Here is an 18,079-nt window from a genome sequence, read left to right on the forward strand (position 1 = left end):
AATGGTTCTATTCAATGAAACCTCATCTGTCAAAAAAATTATGGTGGAGACTTCACTCAAAGATAAACCGCCAGACACTTGCACAGAAAAAATGGATACCTTAATATCCACTGAAAGCAAACTAAGCATACCAACTGACCCTAACACATTTGATGTTTTGAACACTCTACCAGAGGACGAGATGGACACTGGCCGTCCATACTTCCCTAAAACAGTGGATAAATATAAATCTGACAAAGGTAAGCCCTCAACCCCTCGAAAACCAGACAAGTCAATAAAATCAAAACAATAGGAAAATTTTTACAATGGAACTGTCATGGGATCTGCCAGAATATTGACGATATCAAGATGTTGTTGTTGCAGAAACACAAACCTTTCTGTTTCTGTCTACAGGAAACTTACTTAACCACCTTACCTGTCATTAAAAATCAAATATGCACCCTCAAAAGCTTCATATCCATCATAAATTTCAATGTAATACCAGTGGTATTAATTTTAATATGCACTTTGCATCCATGAAAATGTGGACGTATATGTATATATATATATATATATACACACACGTAAGGATAGAACTGGAGATGGTCCTGCCCATGGAGGAGTAGCTATCCTAGTGGGCAGTCATACTCCTTTCCATCAGGTCCAACTTAATACTTCTCTGGAAGCAGTAGCGATTCGCTTCTCTGTGGGATTCCTTATTACAGTATGTTCAATTTATTTACCACCAAATACTGAGTTAAATGAAATTGATCTTGATAACCTTATCTCGCAACTGCCTGAACCCATACTTTTGATGGGTGACTTTAATGGTCACAATACTCTATAGGGTAGTACCAACACTAATAGATGAAGTCGAATCATTGAAAACATTCTTGATGATGATAACCTTTCCCTTCTAAATAATAAACTCAATACTTTCTTCCATCTGCCTATCCGCTCATATTCTGCAATTGATCTTACAATCTGTTCTTCTTCCATTCTTCCACTGCTCATGTGGGACGTTGAAGAGAACATATATTATTATTATTATTATTATTATTACGGGCAACTCCAGGGAGTCATTAGACTCATCGAGGGAGGCCCCAAATCATTTTCATCACAACTATTCGACATTCATACAGTATCTATCATACCTCGCCTTAAACTCATTCACTGTCACAGCATCCACCACAGACTCAGGGAGCGCATTCCACTCATTCACTACTCTAAAAGTAAAGAACCCAGCTCTAACACCTCTACTAACCACACTTTTGCCCAGTTTCCATGGATGTCCCCTAGTCCTCCCACAACCAGCCCTGTTCTCAAAAATATCTTCTGAATTAATTTTATAGAAACCCTTCAGTAATTTGAATGTCTCAATCATATCTCCCCTCCTCCGCCTATCAACCAATTTTTGCAACCCACAAATCCGCAACCTGTTCTCATACGGTTCATTCCACAGACCTGCTATCATCTTGGTCACTCGCCTCTGGATCCTCTCCACCTCCTCCCCATCAAGAAGAAACCTAGGTGACCAAATCTGAGCACAGTAGTCGAGATGAGGTCTTATCAAGGCTCAATACAGAGGAACAATAACCTGCTTGTCTCTGCTTGTCAATGTATTCTTCAGCAACCAAGTGATTTGATGAGCTGATTTGGCCACTTTTGCAATGTGTCCCCTAAATTTCAATTCCTTATCCACCAACACTCCTAAATCTCATGCCTCATCAATTTCCTGGAGCACGGTTCCACCAATGCAGTAAACTGCCTCCCATCTTTTCACCCCAAAATGCATAACCTTACATTTTGCCACATTAAATTGACATCCATTCTCCATAGCCCAGACCTCCAATCTATCCAAATCATCCTGCAAAATTTTGACGTCATCTGCATTCACTATTGCCCTACCCAACTTCGCATCATCCGCAAACAAATGAATTGTTCCTCTCAGATCCTTTCCTATATCATTTATGAACAAATTAAACAGCAGTGGTCCAAGAACAGATCCTTGTGGTACACCACTAGTCACAGGCCGTCTTGTGGACTCTACTCCTGAGTAAACCACTCTCTGATATCTCTCCGTCAACCACCCTCCTATCCATCTCACCAACCCTATGTCCATTCCCATATGCTGCAATTTACTGATTAGAATTCCATGTGGTATCCTGTCAAAGGCCTTAGCAAGGTCCAGCAGAATCACTGTAAACCCATTACCCTTATCCAGTTCAGCCGTCACTGTGTTATAATACGTGAGCAAGTTACTGAGGCATGACCTACCCTTCACAAAACCATGCTGTCCCCGATACGGTATCCCATTTTCTTCTATCCAATCTTGTATTTTCCTCTTGACTATTTTCTCTAAGACCTTGATAATGATTCCTGTTATGCTGATTGGCCGGTAATTTTCAACAGCAGCCTTGGAACCACCTTTGTGCAGTGGAACTATTTTCCCCTCTTTCCACCCCCTTGGGACTGACCCAGTCCTGAGGCTCAAATTAAACATAATGGTCAAGGGCACTGACAATTCTTTGGCCGCTTCACGTACGACACGAGCTGGTATACCATCCACTCCCACAGATGTATTGACATTGAGGTTCTGTAATAGACTAGTTACCTCTACCTCATTCATCACAATTCCAGTATAAGCTGTTGGTTCCTCCATTTCCGCAAAGCCACCACCTGGATGATATACTCTTGCAAAGTGCTCGCTCAGTAATTCCACAACATCAACTGATTCAGTTACCTCCCTACCCTCAGCATTTTTCAAGATCATTCTACCATGAGCATTTTTCCTTTTACTTGCAACATATTGAAAAAACTGTTTGGGATTCTCTTTAGCCTGCATGGCCAATTTCCTTTCGTAATCTGCTTTTGCTTTTCTTACCACCCTTGTTACCATCCTGGCCTGAGCTTTATACTGTTCATGCACCTGATGGTCACCCTTCTCCTTAAATTCCCTCCACAATTGTTTCTTTTTTTGCAGCTCAAGCTTAATAGTGTTATTCATCCATTTAACCCCTACCTGATTTATTATTCGGACTCTTGGTATACAGTCAACCATTGCCTCCTGCAAACAGTTCTTAACCACCTCCCATGCACCATCAACATCCAGCCCTTGCAGTTTTACATGCCATGGCATTGAGCCAAGCACACACCTAAGCTTGTCATACTTACCAGCCCGGTAATTCCACCTATACCCTGTCTTAATTGTAAATTCGACTCCTTTAGCCACCTCCCAAGTCATGACCTTATGGTCACTCTCACCAATTGGTGGCAACATGGTCATGTTCGTTACAGCTACATTCTCAGTTGCAATTACTAGGTCCAGCACTCTCTGCCCCCTGGTATTTTCCAATACATATTGCCGTAGATAGTTGTCTCTTAATAACTGCATAAAATCCAATTCCTTCCTCCCATGTGCCCTCTCCTCTTTCCAGTCAATGTTACCATAATTGAAGTCACCCATAATAATTACCCTCCTTCCATTCATTTCTTCTATTTGCTTATGCATACTATTCCCACCATCCACTCCATCACCCGGTCTATAGCAGCACCCAATTGTATATTTTGTTCTGCTAGATTGTATCTCACACCAAACAGCCTCAAATGTGCTTTTTTCCCCATCCTGCAGTTCAACTTCTATACTCCTTGGCTTAAGCTCATCAGCTATCATCAATAACACTCCTCCCCCCTTTTTATTCACCCTGTCACTCCTGAACACGCTATACCCATCGCATTCAATCCCACTAGCATTATCATCTTCTGTCAGCCATGTTTCACTAATACCGACAACCTGTGGCCTGGAAGTGCCAACCATGGCCAAAAACTCTTCCTTCTTGTTCCTAATACTCCTGGCATTAGTGTACATGAATCGCAGAAGCCCATTTGTCCCATCCCTACTTTGATTCCTTATACTAATTATCCCATTCTGACTTGTTGTCCGTCGTACTCGCCCGGGCATAATATACTCATTCATACACTTAACTGCCCCCCCTAAAGTCTGCATATCTACTCCCCCCCTCTTAATAAATCTAGTTTCCCTGAGTCTGTACATCCACTTCCACATCATTCATCAACACTCTTTCAAGTCTCCGTACACCAACTCCATTCAAATGTAACCCATCCATCTTATATAAGTCCTTTCGCCCATCGAACTCATTCCACACATCCACAAATTCCACACCACTCTCCATGCATAACCCACACATAAAGTCATTGGCAATTATGGCCCTCCTTCTAAACACTTCGCTGTCATACCGCGGTAAGATACTCACCATCCTAACTCTCTCACTCTTCTCTTTTGCTACCTCAAACAACTCCCTCACATCCTCTATCATTTCCATTTTGTCCTCTTTCAAATCATTCGTTCCTGCCACTATTATCATCTCTTTCACCCTCTGTTTTTGCAGTCGAATAGATTCGCTGACGTCCTTTATGTTCGCACCCGGCTGGTACGACTTCGTTAAACTCTCAATTATTATGCCTCTTAATAGTGAATCCCCATACAGCACTCGCTCCTTCATTTTATTGACGTTTACGTACATTCTATTATTTGCCGTCACAGACTTCCGCCGGTTATTTGTCGGTACGTTCAACACACATTTTTGCATACGCTCCAGTTGTCGTTTGGCTCTGTGTATCGCGCCATTTAAACGGGCAATTTCGCTACTCGCATTTATCTCACCATTTTCATTATCGATCAAATCATCCATTCCTTCGGTGTTTCTACCTTCATTTACACTTTCAGCGACGCTCTCACACATATCTGGCACTACCACGCAATTCTCTAGTACACCGCCATTTTCTACATTCTGACTACCATTAACGATATCAGTCTCGATACACGAAACACGCTTGAAGTCCTCATTCTCTTTACACTTTCTACACATATTAACTCCACTATCACTTTCTAACCAGACTCCTACCGCTCTTCGCAAGGCATACATCTCACAGACAGCACATTGCATAAATTCTTTTGCATCAAAACTCTTAAGCAAGCATGGCGACCTGGCCGCCATTTTTTTTTTTTATCGGTGCCATGTGTACGCTATCTTTTCTTAAAAATAATAAGAAAATAATATATGGAAGTGATCACTTTCCTGTTCTTTGTATAATGTCTTCACAGGAACCATGTTCACCCACATGGATACCTATATGGAAAATGGACCAGGCTGACTGGAACACTTTCTCCCATCTTGCAAAATTTAATGCTGATGCCATCAATCAAACACCTATCAATGAAGCTGTAAAATATATAACAGACTGTCCAGGCAGCAACAACTTCCATCCCAAAAACATCATCTCGATTTCCAGTCTATCCAAAGCCTTGGTGGAACCCAGAATGTCAGGCAGCCAAAAAAGATCAACACAGAGCATGGAGCATATTTCGTAGATAACCCACCACATCAAATTTAATAACTTTCAAACGTGCTTGAGCGAAAGCATGTTTTGTAAGATGTCAGAGTCAAAAACAATCATGGATCCAATTTACTACATCAATTAATCAAATGACCAGTCCAAAAATTGTATGGGATAAAATCCGGAAAATGAAAGGCAGATATAGTATACATTGTTTGTCCGCCTTAGACTATAATGGAAGTGTTCTTGCTGATCCCAAAACTATTGCAGATACTTTGGGAGAAACTTTTACTAAAATCTCAGCAACAGCTTCATATTCTCCAGAATTTTTAATACTGAAAGAGCAGCAAGAGAAACCAAGGCTTAATTTTCTACCAACATTCTTCAGCCATATAATCAGCTATTTGTCAAGGAGGAACTAAAAAGAGCTCTCCTACAATCTCACCCCAGTGCAGTAGGACCTGATGACATCCATTATAAAATGATAAAACATCTACCATCATCTTCTATGGATCTTCTTCTCTTATTATACAATAGAATACTTGCAAAAGAAGAGTTTCCAAATTCTTGGCATCAATTGTCATTGCTATCTCAAAACCAGGAAAAGATCCAACACGAGCAAATAATTACTGACCCATTGCTCTGACCAGCTGTCTTTGTAAGATACTATAGAAAATGGTTAATGCCAGACTTCTCTGGTATTTAGAAAGCAACAGTCTTCTTTCCAATACACAACGTGGTTTCCATAGACATCGATCAACTTTACACCATTTAGTTTGGTTAGAAACTTGTATAAGAGATGCATTTCTGAAATGAGAACATCTTGTCTCAGTTTTTTTTGACATGGAAAAATCTTATGACACAACCTGGAGATATGGCATATTAAAAGACCTCTATAACCTAGATCTCAAAAGACACCTCCCTATATTTATTAAAAACTTTCTGTCCAGGCGAACTTTCCAAGTCAGAGTGGGAAGTACGCTATCTCGACCATATCTTCAAGAACAAGGTGTTCTCCAAGGCTCTGTCTTAAGCGTAACCCTTTTAGCTATTAAAATCAACTGAATCATTGAACAGCTTCCTCCCACTGTAGACAATGCTCTATTTGTTGATGACTTCACAATATACTGTCACTCACATAACATGAGGGTAATTGAAAGACAACTTCAGCAGGCAATTGATCATGACTCTCTGTGGGTTCTTAATAATGAGTTTAGGTTTTCAACAGAAAAAATGTCTGCGTACAGTTCTGTTGAAAACACACTCATCACCCAGATCCTGAACTAAGAATGGGACCTACTGTTATTCCAGTAACTACAGAAACCAAGTTCTTGGGACTCATTTTTGACAGAAAACTCACATTTCTAGCACACATTCATCAACTAAGAGAAAAGTGTAAAAGAACTTTGAACCTCCTTTGCACTCTATCCTCTACTGGGTGGGATGCTGATCGAGCTTCATTGCTCCATCTTTATCGTGCACTTATACATTCAAAGCTAAATTATGTATCCCAAGTCTATGGTTCGGCAAGGACAGAGTAACCTGCGACGGTTGGATTCCATCCATCATCAGGGTATATGGATAGCTACTAGTGCCTTTCACACCTCACCCACTCCAAGTCTCTATGTAGAAGCAAATGAACCGGCTCTATCACTTCGACAGAAACAGTTGTCTCTTAATTATGCCCTAAAAATAAAATCTCTCCCAGATCATCCTATATGGACTAGTATCTTCTCTCTGCATTGGGAAGCTCAATATCACACACATCAAACTGCTATATATCCTTTTGGTATGCATATTAAAGAAACTGTGCAATCTGTTAGTATAAATGTTGACAACATTAGCTACACTAAACATAACAACATTCCTCCATGGCAGGTTTGCACACCATCCTGCAACCTCTTACTTTGTCAGCAACAGAAATCTTATTCCCCATCATCCATTTACCTGCAATTGTTTAATGCACCCAGAGCAGCACATGCTGATTTCTTACCCATCTGTACTGATGGTTCAAGAACTAACACCTCTGTTGGCTGTGTTTCCTGACATTATTATCTCAAATCAGATCCCACCAAACTGCAGTAATTATACAGCAGAGTTACATGCCATTCAGCTTGCACTTGTGCATATAAAAGAAAACTACTACCAAAAGTGTATAATTTATACAGACTCATTGAGCTCTTTACAGGCTATCTCCTCTCCTATGTATAATCCTCATCCAGTACTTTATGAAGTGCTACACCTGCTTCACAAAATGAAAATCCTTAATGTCGATGTTCAGTTCTGCTGGATTCCCAGTCACATCAGAATCAAAGGAAATGAAGCTGCAGATGCAGCTGTTAAATCAGCCCATACCTTCTCCACATACTATTTGACAGTTCCATATACAGACTACAGACAACTTATAAGATCAAAGCTTCAAGACCATATCTTCAAGAACAAGGTGTTCTCCAAGGCTCTGTCTTAAGCGTAACCCTTTTAGCTATTAAAATCAACTGAATCATTGAACAGCTTCCTCCCACTGTAGACAATGCTCTATTTGTTGACGACTTCACAATATACTGTCACTCACATAACATGAGGGTAATTGAAAGACAACTTCAGCAAGCAATTGATCATATCTCTCTGTGTACTCTTAATAACGGGTTTAGGTTTTCAACAGAAAAAAGTGTCTGTGTACACTTCTGTCTGTCGAAAACGCACTCATCACCCAGATCCTGAACTAAGAATGGGACCTACTGTTATTCCAGTAACTACAGAAACCAAGTTCTTGGGACTCATTTTGGCAGGGGAGAACCAGAGGTCATCCCTGGAAACTGTATAAAGAGGGTGTGAGTAGGGGAGTGAGAGGCAGGTTTTTTTCGTGCAGAGTTGTGAATGATTGGAATGCCTTGCCTGAGAATGTGGTGTCTGCAAAGAGTTTGAATGTGTTTAAAACACAGCATGATGAGCTGTGTATGTGTTTGATAAAAGGACCTCCCAGATGAGTCTTTGATCCCATGAGGTCTTGGGGTGGTAATAATAATAATAATTACAGCTCAGTGCGAGTTAACATGGCAAGAAACATCAACAAACAAATTTAGATAAGGATCTAAAATTTAGGGGACTCATTGCCAAAATTGTGAAGACAACACAAAGGCTTCTGGGAATGATGCGGTGGACACTGACGTGTAGAAGTAGGGAGATTCTTGTTCCATTGTATAAGGCTTTGATTAGGCCACACATGGACTATTGTGCCCAGATTTGGTCACTGGGTTTTCAGAAGGATGAAGAGATGTTGGAAAGGGTTCAAAGGAGACTGACTAAGGTAGTTTCTGACCTCTGGAATGTTGAGTATGAGGAAAGATTGAGAAGATGTAATTTGCAGAGTCTGGTGGACAGGAGGAAGAGGGGAGATATGATAGAGACCTACAAGTTGGTAAGGGATTGTTATAGGATCAATGCTGGAGAAGTTTTACAGAGAATAGTGGGAAATCAGGGGAGAACCAGAGGTCATCCCTGGAAACTGTATAAAGAGGGTGTGAGTAAGGGAGTGAGAGGCAGGTTTTTTTTGTACAGAGTTGTGAATGATTGGAATGCCTTGCCTGAGAATGTGGTGTCTGCAAAGAGTTTGAATGTGTTTAAAACAGTATAATGAGCTGTGTGTATGATAAAAGGACCTCCCAGATGAGTCTTTGATCCCATGAGGTCTTGGGGTGGTAATAATAATAATAATAACTACAACGAACTGCAACTACCATCATCATCTACACCAACAGCATCTGCTGCCCACCACTGTTAGTATTTTTTGTCTGTAAATTGCGTGTTTTCTCAAGACCGATTTGTCTGTATGTGGGATCAAAAACTCAAGTTTCTGGGAGAAAAACCCTGTTACCTCTGTATAAGATCAGCTAACTTACCTTCAATTGAAAAAAATCCATATAAAGATTCTTTTTGTTATTGCATCGAAAAAGCAATTCTTTTTCGAGAATCGAACTTAAGCCTTTTCCAATTGAAGGGCACAATGTACTGTTGTTCTACCAATTGTGCTACGGAGGCACTTTTTACATTACTTAACATTAAAACTATAACATTACTCATTCATCCAAGCTAAAAGTCAATTTAAATCTTGATATTGTATTCTTTTCTGAGCTTCTTCAATAGCTTTCAGAATATTTACCCACCATCATGATATTTATCTATTTTATTTTTCATGTCTTGATTTACTTGCCAGAAATTTGATATAATTTCTTGTTTTCTAGGATTAACTCTAACTTCTTGCATCTGCTGTGAAATTTTGAATTTTCTATTCTTACAACTCTGTCTGCCTCCCTTGCTGAATGAAGCAGTTTTCTTTGGAGTTTGTTGTCAGGACAACACAACTAATTCTGGAAGTGATGCACAGGGCACTGACTTGTAGAAGTAAGGCGATTCTTGTTCCTTGGTATAAGGTCTTGATTAGGCCATATATGGACTACTGTGTACAGATTTGGTCACCTGGTTTTTAAAAGGATGAGGAGATTTTGGAAAGGATCCAGAGGTGATTGACTAAGGTAGTTGCTGATCTCTGGGATGCTGAATATGAAGAAAGGTTGAGACAATGCAATTTGCAGAGTTTAGTGAATAAGAGGAAGAGGGGGTGATATGATAGAGACATACATGTTGGTAAGGGGTTGTTAAAGGATTAACAAGGAAGAAGTTTTTCATAAAATGGTAGGAGATTGGGAGAGAACAAGAGGTCATTCCTGGAAGCTATATAAGGAGGATATGAACAGTCGAGTGAGAAGTAAGTTTTTTGGCATGCAGTTGTGAATGAATGGAATGCCTCACATTCCAATCATTCGCATTGACAAAGGGACCTTCTAGATGTGTCTTTAACTCCATGGTGGTCTTTGGATGATGATAATAATAATAAAATAAGCATAGAAACTCCTCCAAGCAGCTATGAAAATGACCGAAGAACTTAATATAGTTATTATAATTTTGAAGCTTTTTTTATTAAAATGCGAAGCATAGTTGGCATTTTCCTTGGAATTTTTTGTTAAATTTTTTTTCAAGTTTTTTTTTTTTAAATTAAAGTGTCATTTGCGTTTATTTTAATATACATATCTTGCAAATGAAAAGTCGCAAAAGCACTTTTTTGTACATTCTTTTTTAGTAGACCATCTATATATGGTATCATTATGATTGTAACATTTACGTAATTTTATTAAAAAAAAATTATACCCATTGTTTAAGTATATAATTTGCTTGCTGCAGCATCACAGTAAGTGGACTTCCGTTGTGTGTGTGTGTGTGTGTGCGTGCGCGTGTGTATAAATGTATATACAATATTTGTTATTTATTTTCAGAGAAAAACAAGAACATGAACGTCACATTCAAACATTGGAGGAAGAATTAGATAATCAAGTTAAGGATGTTGAGCTACGAGCTCAAAGAACAGTAAGTTATTTATGTATTTGTGTATGATATCATCATTGACAAATTCCTGATAGTACCTATCCTCAAAGGGTGTACAAGATTCTATGATAATACTATATTATAAGTTTACATTGTTACTTGATATAATAAATTTAGTTTAATCATTTATCCAAGTGTAAACAAACAAAGTTTGCTCCTGAAATTATCTTCAGGACTGAGGTAAGGTGGTACGTCTCTTGGCAACTCGTAGCAAAGGTGGATCAAACTCTCTTCACTCCTTGTCTCAGTATTTCCCATAATGCAAAGCACATCTCCTTGCAGACATGTATACTGCTATGCATTAAGGGAAGGGCCACTACCCAGACCAGTTTCGACCTTTATTGAGGTCTTGTCAGTGGGAGGCAGATCCAGAGTGGTGATACTAAGCCAGAAGCAATGGAGAGGTCATATTTACCTATACGAGTTAACAACTGGTGTGCCACCTTCTTATTAAATTACTCTGGATTTAGAGAAAGATGTTGGAAGTTTATTTTGCACTTGGTTAGACTATAATAAATTTAGTTTAATCCTTTATCCAAGTATATCCAAATAAACTTCCAACATCTTCTCTAAATCCAGAGTAATTTAATAATAAGGTGGCACACCGGTTGTTAACTCGTATAGGTAAATATGACGTCTCCATTGCTTCTGGCTTAGTATCACCACTCTGGGTCTGCCTCCCACTGATGAGACCTGAATAAAGGTCAAAACCGGTCTGGGTAGTGACCCTTCCCTTAATGCATAGCAGTATACATGTCCGCAAGGAGATGTGCTTTGCATTATGGGAGATACTGAGACAAGGAGTGAAGAGAGCTTGATCCACCTTTGCTACGAGTTGCCAAGGAATTTATCACCTTACCTCAGTCTTGAAGATAATTTCAGGAGCAAACTTTGTTTTCTTACACTTGGATAAAGGATTAAACTAAATTTATTATAGGCTAACCAAGTGCAAAATAAACTTCCAACATTGTTACTTTCTATCAAACAATTTTCTTCCAAATTATTCTGCCACTTGTCATCACATCAGTATTGTCAGATCTTACATATCTGTAAGATCAAGTACTGACATCAGGGAAAATCCCTTTATTTCTGACATCAAATACTTGTTTTTAACCTTTCCTCTCCATTTCTGAATAATTGGCAATATCATCTTAGAACAGCTCTGTTCACATATTATTAAATGCTAATCATGTCAAGTTTCTATCTAATATTTTCATTTTTCATATGAATGTACCATCAATATCACCTGTTTGTTCTTCCCTCCTAATTTTTCTCAGAACTGCCTATCTGATACTTCTATGATTATCTGCTTTATTTCTAATCTAACTCACAAATCTATATGTGAAAACTGGTTTGAACAGTGTCTTATATACTGTTAGTTGAGTGTTTTGGCTAATTTATCTCTTATTCCATATAAATTTATTCATCTGACTACTTGCCAAACAAGCTTTGGCAAGTAGTCAGCTGAATAAATAACTTTTTTTATTGCTAAAAAAACAGAAACCAACCAAACTCATCTTGTTTTCAAATTTTCATTATCAAATTCCTCACATGTAACTCAAGGGTTGTTCAGGATATTGTGATAGTACTACATGAAGAACTTACATCATTACTAACTTCCTATCGCCAATTTTCCCTCCAAATCAATCTGTTATATGTCAATACTCCAACATTATCAGATCTTATATTTCTGTCTTTATATTTCTGTCTTCTAAGGACTTTTTCTGTATCAATCCACATATATCTTGTCTTCCTCTTGGTCTTTTTCCTGGCAGAAAACACTTGGCAGAGAACCTTGTTTTGCTAATCCTCCCCCTCCCCTTCTATTTAAGTGACCATACCACCTGAGATTAGCTCTGCTAACACATTTCTGGATGCTAACAGTGTCAAGTTCTTTCCTAATATCCTCATTTTTAATATGGTATTGCTATCTGTTCATGTCCTAATCTTTCTCAGGACTCTCATATCTGTGATCTCTACTTTTTAGTCAAGTGTTTTATTTCTAACCCAGCTCTCAGATCCATAAGTTAAAATGGTTTGAATACTGTCTTGTATAGACTAATTTGGTGTTTTGACTAATTTCTCTCTTATTCCATATAAATTTATTTAGTTGACTTCCTACCAGACTGGCTTTGTTGATTCTGTTGTCTATTTCCATATTTAATTTACCATCTTCACTAAAAATTGTGCCTAAGTGATTGAAATGTGTTATTTGTTCTATAGGTTCTCCATTTACCATGCAATTGATATTTTCACTGCTTCTGCATATTTTCATTGTCTATGTCTTTCTATTGCTGATTTTCAGACCAAATTACACATTTATTCAATTTAGTCAGAAATCTTGGAGACTTGTCTGGATTTATTTAGGAGTATAGCATCATCTGCACAAAGTAAAGAGCTGAGATTAACATCTCCAATTTTGATTAACATTTCTAATTTTGACACCAGATTTAACATCACACCATCTTCCTGTACTTCCTTCAGTTCTAACTGCTGAACTGCTCAAATAAAGACTAAGTATTGCTCCATTGACCCATATAACTGCAGTGTTTTGAATGGCTTTTCTCTTATCACATTGTCATATGCCTTTTGCAAGTCTACAAAACTTAAATACAGATCTTTGTTATATTCTCACAATTTCTTAACTATTTGTCTTAAAGTGAAAATCTGATCTTGATAACCTCTATTTGGCCTGAATCCAGCTTGTTCTTCACCAAGCTTCCCTTCCACAATACTTGTGAACTGTTTCTCAAGTATACCTGCATAAATCTTACCAGGAACACTCAGTAGGGAAATACTTCTATAATTCTCACATTCAATTTAATTTCCCTTTATGTATATGATACTATGACAGTTCTACTCCAATCATTGGGAATTTGTCTTCTACCTTCTGAACTATGCAATGCAGCCACTGCACAAGTTTTATGTCTCCCTACTTGATCATTTCTTTTTCTACTTCATGTATGGATATGTATTCCTGATTGCATGCCTGGTGAGTGTTTTTTTACCACTGTGCTGTCTCTGATTGTTTCACTTTGCAATTTTTCAAAGTAATTACTCCATATACATCAAGGATATGGAGTAATTACTTTCTCACCAGTTTTCATGCCATTTTTATCATCTCTAATTCCTTTTACAGCACTCTTTCCTCCATTTTTGAGCTTTTTCAACAGCCTCCAGAATATTGCCACCTTCTTGATATTTATTTTCTATGTTCTTACCAAATTCTTCCCATGACTTTTGTTTAGCTAGTTTTACACAATGTTAAGTTTTCTTACATTTGTCTCTGTATTCTCTAAGAGCACAACTGACTTATTTGCCAGGAACGTTTGATATGCTTTCTTCTTTTCCTTCACTGCCTCTTTATCTTCCCATGTCCACCATGGAGTTCTGATTTTTCTTTCCTTGCAGACAACCCCGCCGCATGCCTCTCTGGCAGAATCAGTCAATGATTTCTTCAGGATTTGTCACTGAATCTCCAAGGTTTGGTTACTGTTCTCAAACTGTTTCATTTTTTCTTAATTAATGTTTGTGTATTTTAGTCTACAGTTCACATATGAGAGCTGCTCAACTTTTGTTCACTTTAAAACTTTCTTACATGTTCTTCTTTTCAGTGTGAAATTCAATTTTATCCTGCTCAAGACTAAATGGTCATCACTTCCAATTTCAAATCCTCTGTACATTTTAATGTCCTGCACCAGGGAGTAAACTTCACTATCAATAATAACATATTCAACAAGACCTTTCTTATTCTTTTCCTCTTCTCTCCATGTGAATTTGTGCACATTTTTATCTTGGAACATTGTGTTAGTAATAACTAGTCCATGTCCTGAGCAGAAATCCAACAGGTATTTGCCATTATTATTAGCTTTGCTATTTTCTCCAAATTTTCCCAAAATATTTTTGTATGTCAGTTAATCATTTCCCACTCTGCTATTTAGATTCCCAACAAGGACCAAATTCTACTTTCTCATTCTGTCAGTTGCTTTGTCTGAAGCCTCAAAAAATTAATCCACTTCTACCTTAGTGGATCCTTTTTTGAGACCATAGGCCATATGCCATTCTGATATTTGCCACATCACTCTACTTGCTATTGCCTGCCATTCAAGAAGATTAGCCTTGTATTTAGTGTTGAATACTATGGCTACTCCTTCTTTTCCTTGATTGTCATTGCCTGAATATAACATTTTGTATTTATTGCTCAGAAAGATCTCACCAGTTTTTGTCTTTTTTGTTTCAGTCACTCCTATTATGTCGATCTGGTAGTTTTCTAATTCCTCAGCTAGCTACATTTCTTTGCCATTCAGGCTTCTTAGATAGTACCGATCTTTGACTCGGGTGATGTTGAGTTGGGGGTGTATTTCAGGATTTGTTCCAGTAGCTGACTTTTGCTGTTCACCCTGGTTCCCTGGCAAAAACAATGGGGATTTATTTAACTAGGCAATGCCCCAGCAGGCATGAAATTCTGTCATATCATACCACATTTTATTTGTGGTTTAAGCCAATAAGAATACAGTTTGTTGAAAGTTTATTTTTCACTTGGTTAGAGTATAATAAATTTAGTTTAATCCTTTATCCAAGTGTGAGCAAACAAAGTTTGCACCTGAAAGTATCTTCAGGACCCACTGAAGAGACCTCAATAAAGGTCGAAACTAGTCTGGGTAGTGGCCCTTCCTTAATGCATAACATTAGACATATCTGCAAGGAGATGTGTTTTGCATTATAGGAGATACTGAGACAGGAGTGTTGGTATCTTGCTCCACCTTTGCAACAAGTTGCCCTGGTGTTGTACCACCTTACCCTAGTCCTGAAGATACTTTCAGGTGCAAACTTTGTTTGCTCACACTTGGATAAAGGATTAAACTAAATTTATTAAGAATACAGTTTGGTCAGCTAAATCCAAAATTGCCAGCCCATCCTTGTTTGTTCAGTATTCAGATAGATACCTAACAGATTGCACCACAAGAAGGTGAGGACAAGACATTAGGTCAGAAGTACTGGTTCTCTGCACTTCTTTAAAAGCTATGTGGAGGTCTCCTTTCAGTTATACAGCTTTGACCATTAAGCACCCCCAGCTTCAAATTTTTTTAAAATTTAAATTAAAAAATAACATGTACAACTTGAGGCAGTTTCCAAACCAAATTTAACCAAAATTGTGACCCTCATAAATTATGTTTCATCAAAAATTCTCTCAGTATAGAAAACCCACTCACACAGTCAGATACATTCACAAACTTTCCCACCACCATCCCTCTCAACATTATCATTACGCTCTAACCTAGAGCCTATAATCTTTGTTCCAGTGGAACCTCTCTTTCAACGGAACTCAACTATATAAAGGAAAACCTCGCTTGACGCAAATTCGATATGTGTGACAATCAGTTAGCACCACTGAGTGAAATGATACTATTTCCTGCTTTAAGTAAGTGATTAATCAGTTAATGCAGTTTATTTTACGTTATGCAAAATTTTTTGTCACCAATCTGCATCAAGCAGAAAAGCAAAGTCATTAAGAGACATGAAATTGCGCTAGTAATACAACGATTGTGTGAGATCTGGGATGCAGCGTGTGCACAGTTTTGACTATAATAAATAAGAGCAAAGAATACAAAGAACAAGGAAAACTTGCTGATGCTTCTTTAAGCATGCAGATTACCCAAAATAAAAGCCATTTAATGATAGAGATGGAGCATCTTCTATCCCTCTGGATTGAGGATTATAACCGAAAAACAATACCTCTTAATACACAGAATATTCAGGCAAAAGCTCTCAATATTTTTTACCTCATTGAAAGAGACCAAATTTCAAGAGGAATGTGAAAGCTCTACTGCGCATTTAGGATGGTTTGACTTTTTAAAAAATGAACAGCTGATATGCTGATAAAGATTCTGTATGCAAGTTTTCTGAAGAATTGTAAAGGATAATTCAGGAGGTTGATTATGACAATTGGCAAATATTCAACGTCGACGAAATTGGTCTCTTTTGGAATCGTATGCCAACAAACATTTTCCTAGCTAAAACTGAAGCATCTCAACCAGGATACAAAGTATCTAAAGATCGTCTTACACTTTTATTAGGAGGCAATGCAGAAGGTGACTTTAAACTAAAGCCTATGTTAGTTTATCATACACAAAATCCAAGATCTAACATTATTGAAGAAATCAGCACAACTGGAAAAGAACTTGGATGTAATGAACTGGATAATGAAGATGTGAGAAACTTGCTCGATTCCCATTCAGTAGATTTAAGTGCGAATGATCTTCTTCAACCGGTATAACAGCGTGCATATGAAGAAGAAAAAGATAAGGAGTGCAAAAAAGAAGAGAATGTTATGACTAAGAAGCTAACTGAGAACTTGAAGAACTTGAGCTAGTTTTCAATCATATTGAGTATGCTAAGGAAATTTTGTTTGATGCTGATCGTGATATGGAACGAAGCTTCAAAGTCCGCTGAAATCTTGATAAAGCAATCACCAGCTATCACAAATTGCATGATAAGATGAAAAATTCGAGCACAATTCAATCATCTTTACTTAATTTTTTTGTAAAAAAAAGTGGCTCAATCAAATGTTTACACATTAAATAAAAATTTGAGCAATGGATTTTTATTAACTTTGATAATTTTATCCTCTAATATAGCTTATACCATTATTATTATTATTATTATTATTATTATTATTCAGGCCTCCATGGAGTCAAAAGACTCATCGTGGGAGGTTCTTTCTAAGAAACACAAGTCTATGAAGACTCATTGAGGGAGGTCCCTCCTAGGAAACACAAAGTCTATCATACCACTCCTTAAATGCATTGACCATTCTCGATCTCACAACTCCATCAGGTAATGCATTCTATGTTTCAACCACCCTCCATGCAAAGAAACCACTCCTCATCCTCTTTCTCACAGTTTCCTTTCGTAACTTCCAGAGATAGCCCCTTGTCATGACTCCTTCCCACTGTTCAACCAAGCGAAGGAACTCTCCAGTGTCAACCCCCCTGTAACCACCTCTCAACAGTTAAAAGTCTCTATCATATCGCCTCTCCTTCTTCTATCCACCAAACTCTGCAGTCCACACTCTCTCAGCCGATCCTCATAACTAACATTGTACAGTCCTGACACCATCTTTGTTATCTGAATTTGTACCCTTTCCACAGTTAATTTATCCCCTTCAAATCCTGGGGACCAGATCTGAGAACAATAGTCTCAGTGTGGTCTGATCAGAGTCTTATACAACTGAATGATAACCATTTTATCTCTGCAGGTCAGTGTCCTTCTCGTTATTGCAGCAATCCTCTGTGTTACCTTC

General features: G+C 38.0%; 1 protein-coding gene across 1 annotated transcript in view; it reads left to right on the forward strand.

Annotated features, from left to right (window-relative positions):
* The window catches only part of LOC150093024 (ras and EF-hand domain-containing protein-like), a 261,389-nt gene that overhangs the window by 47,052 nt on the left and 196,258 nt on the right, over positions 1-18,079 (forward strand). Inside the window, exon 4 of the mRNA XM_090413512.1 lies at positions 10,668-10,758. Within this exon, the coding sequence (XP_090269638.1) occupies positions 10,668-10,758 (91 nt within the window). The remainder of the gene's footprint in view (positions 1-10,667; positions 10,759-18,079) is intronic.

Source organism: Typopeltis vanoorti, chromosome 24 (genome assembly GCF_054136105.1).
Source record: "Typopeltis vanoorti isolate ZY-2024b chromosome 24, IOZ_Tvanoo_1.0, whole genome shotgun sequence".
NCBI lineage: Eukaryota > Metazoa > Arthropoda > Arachnida > Uropygi > Thelyphonidae > Typopeltis > Typopeltis vanoorti.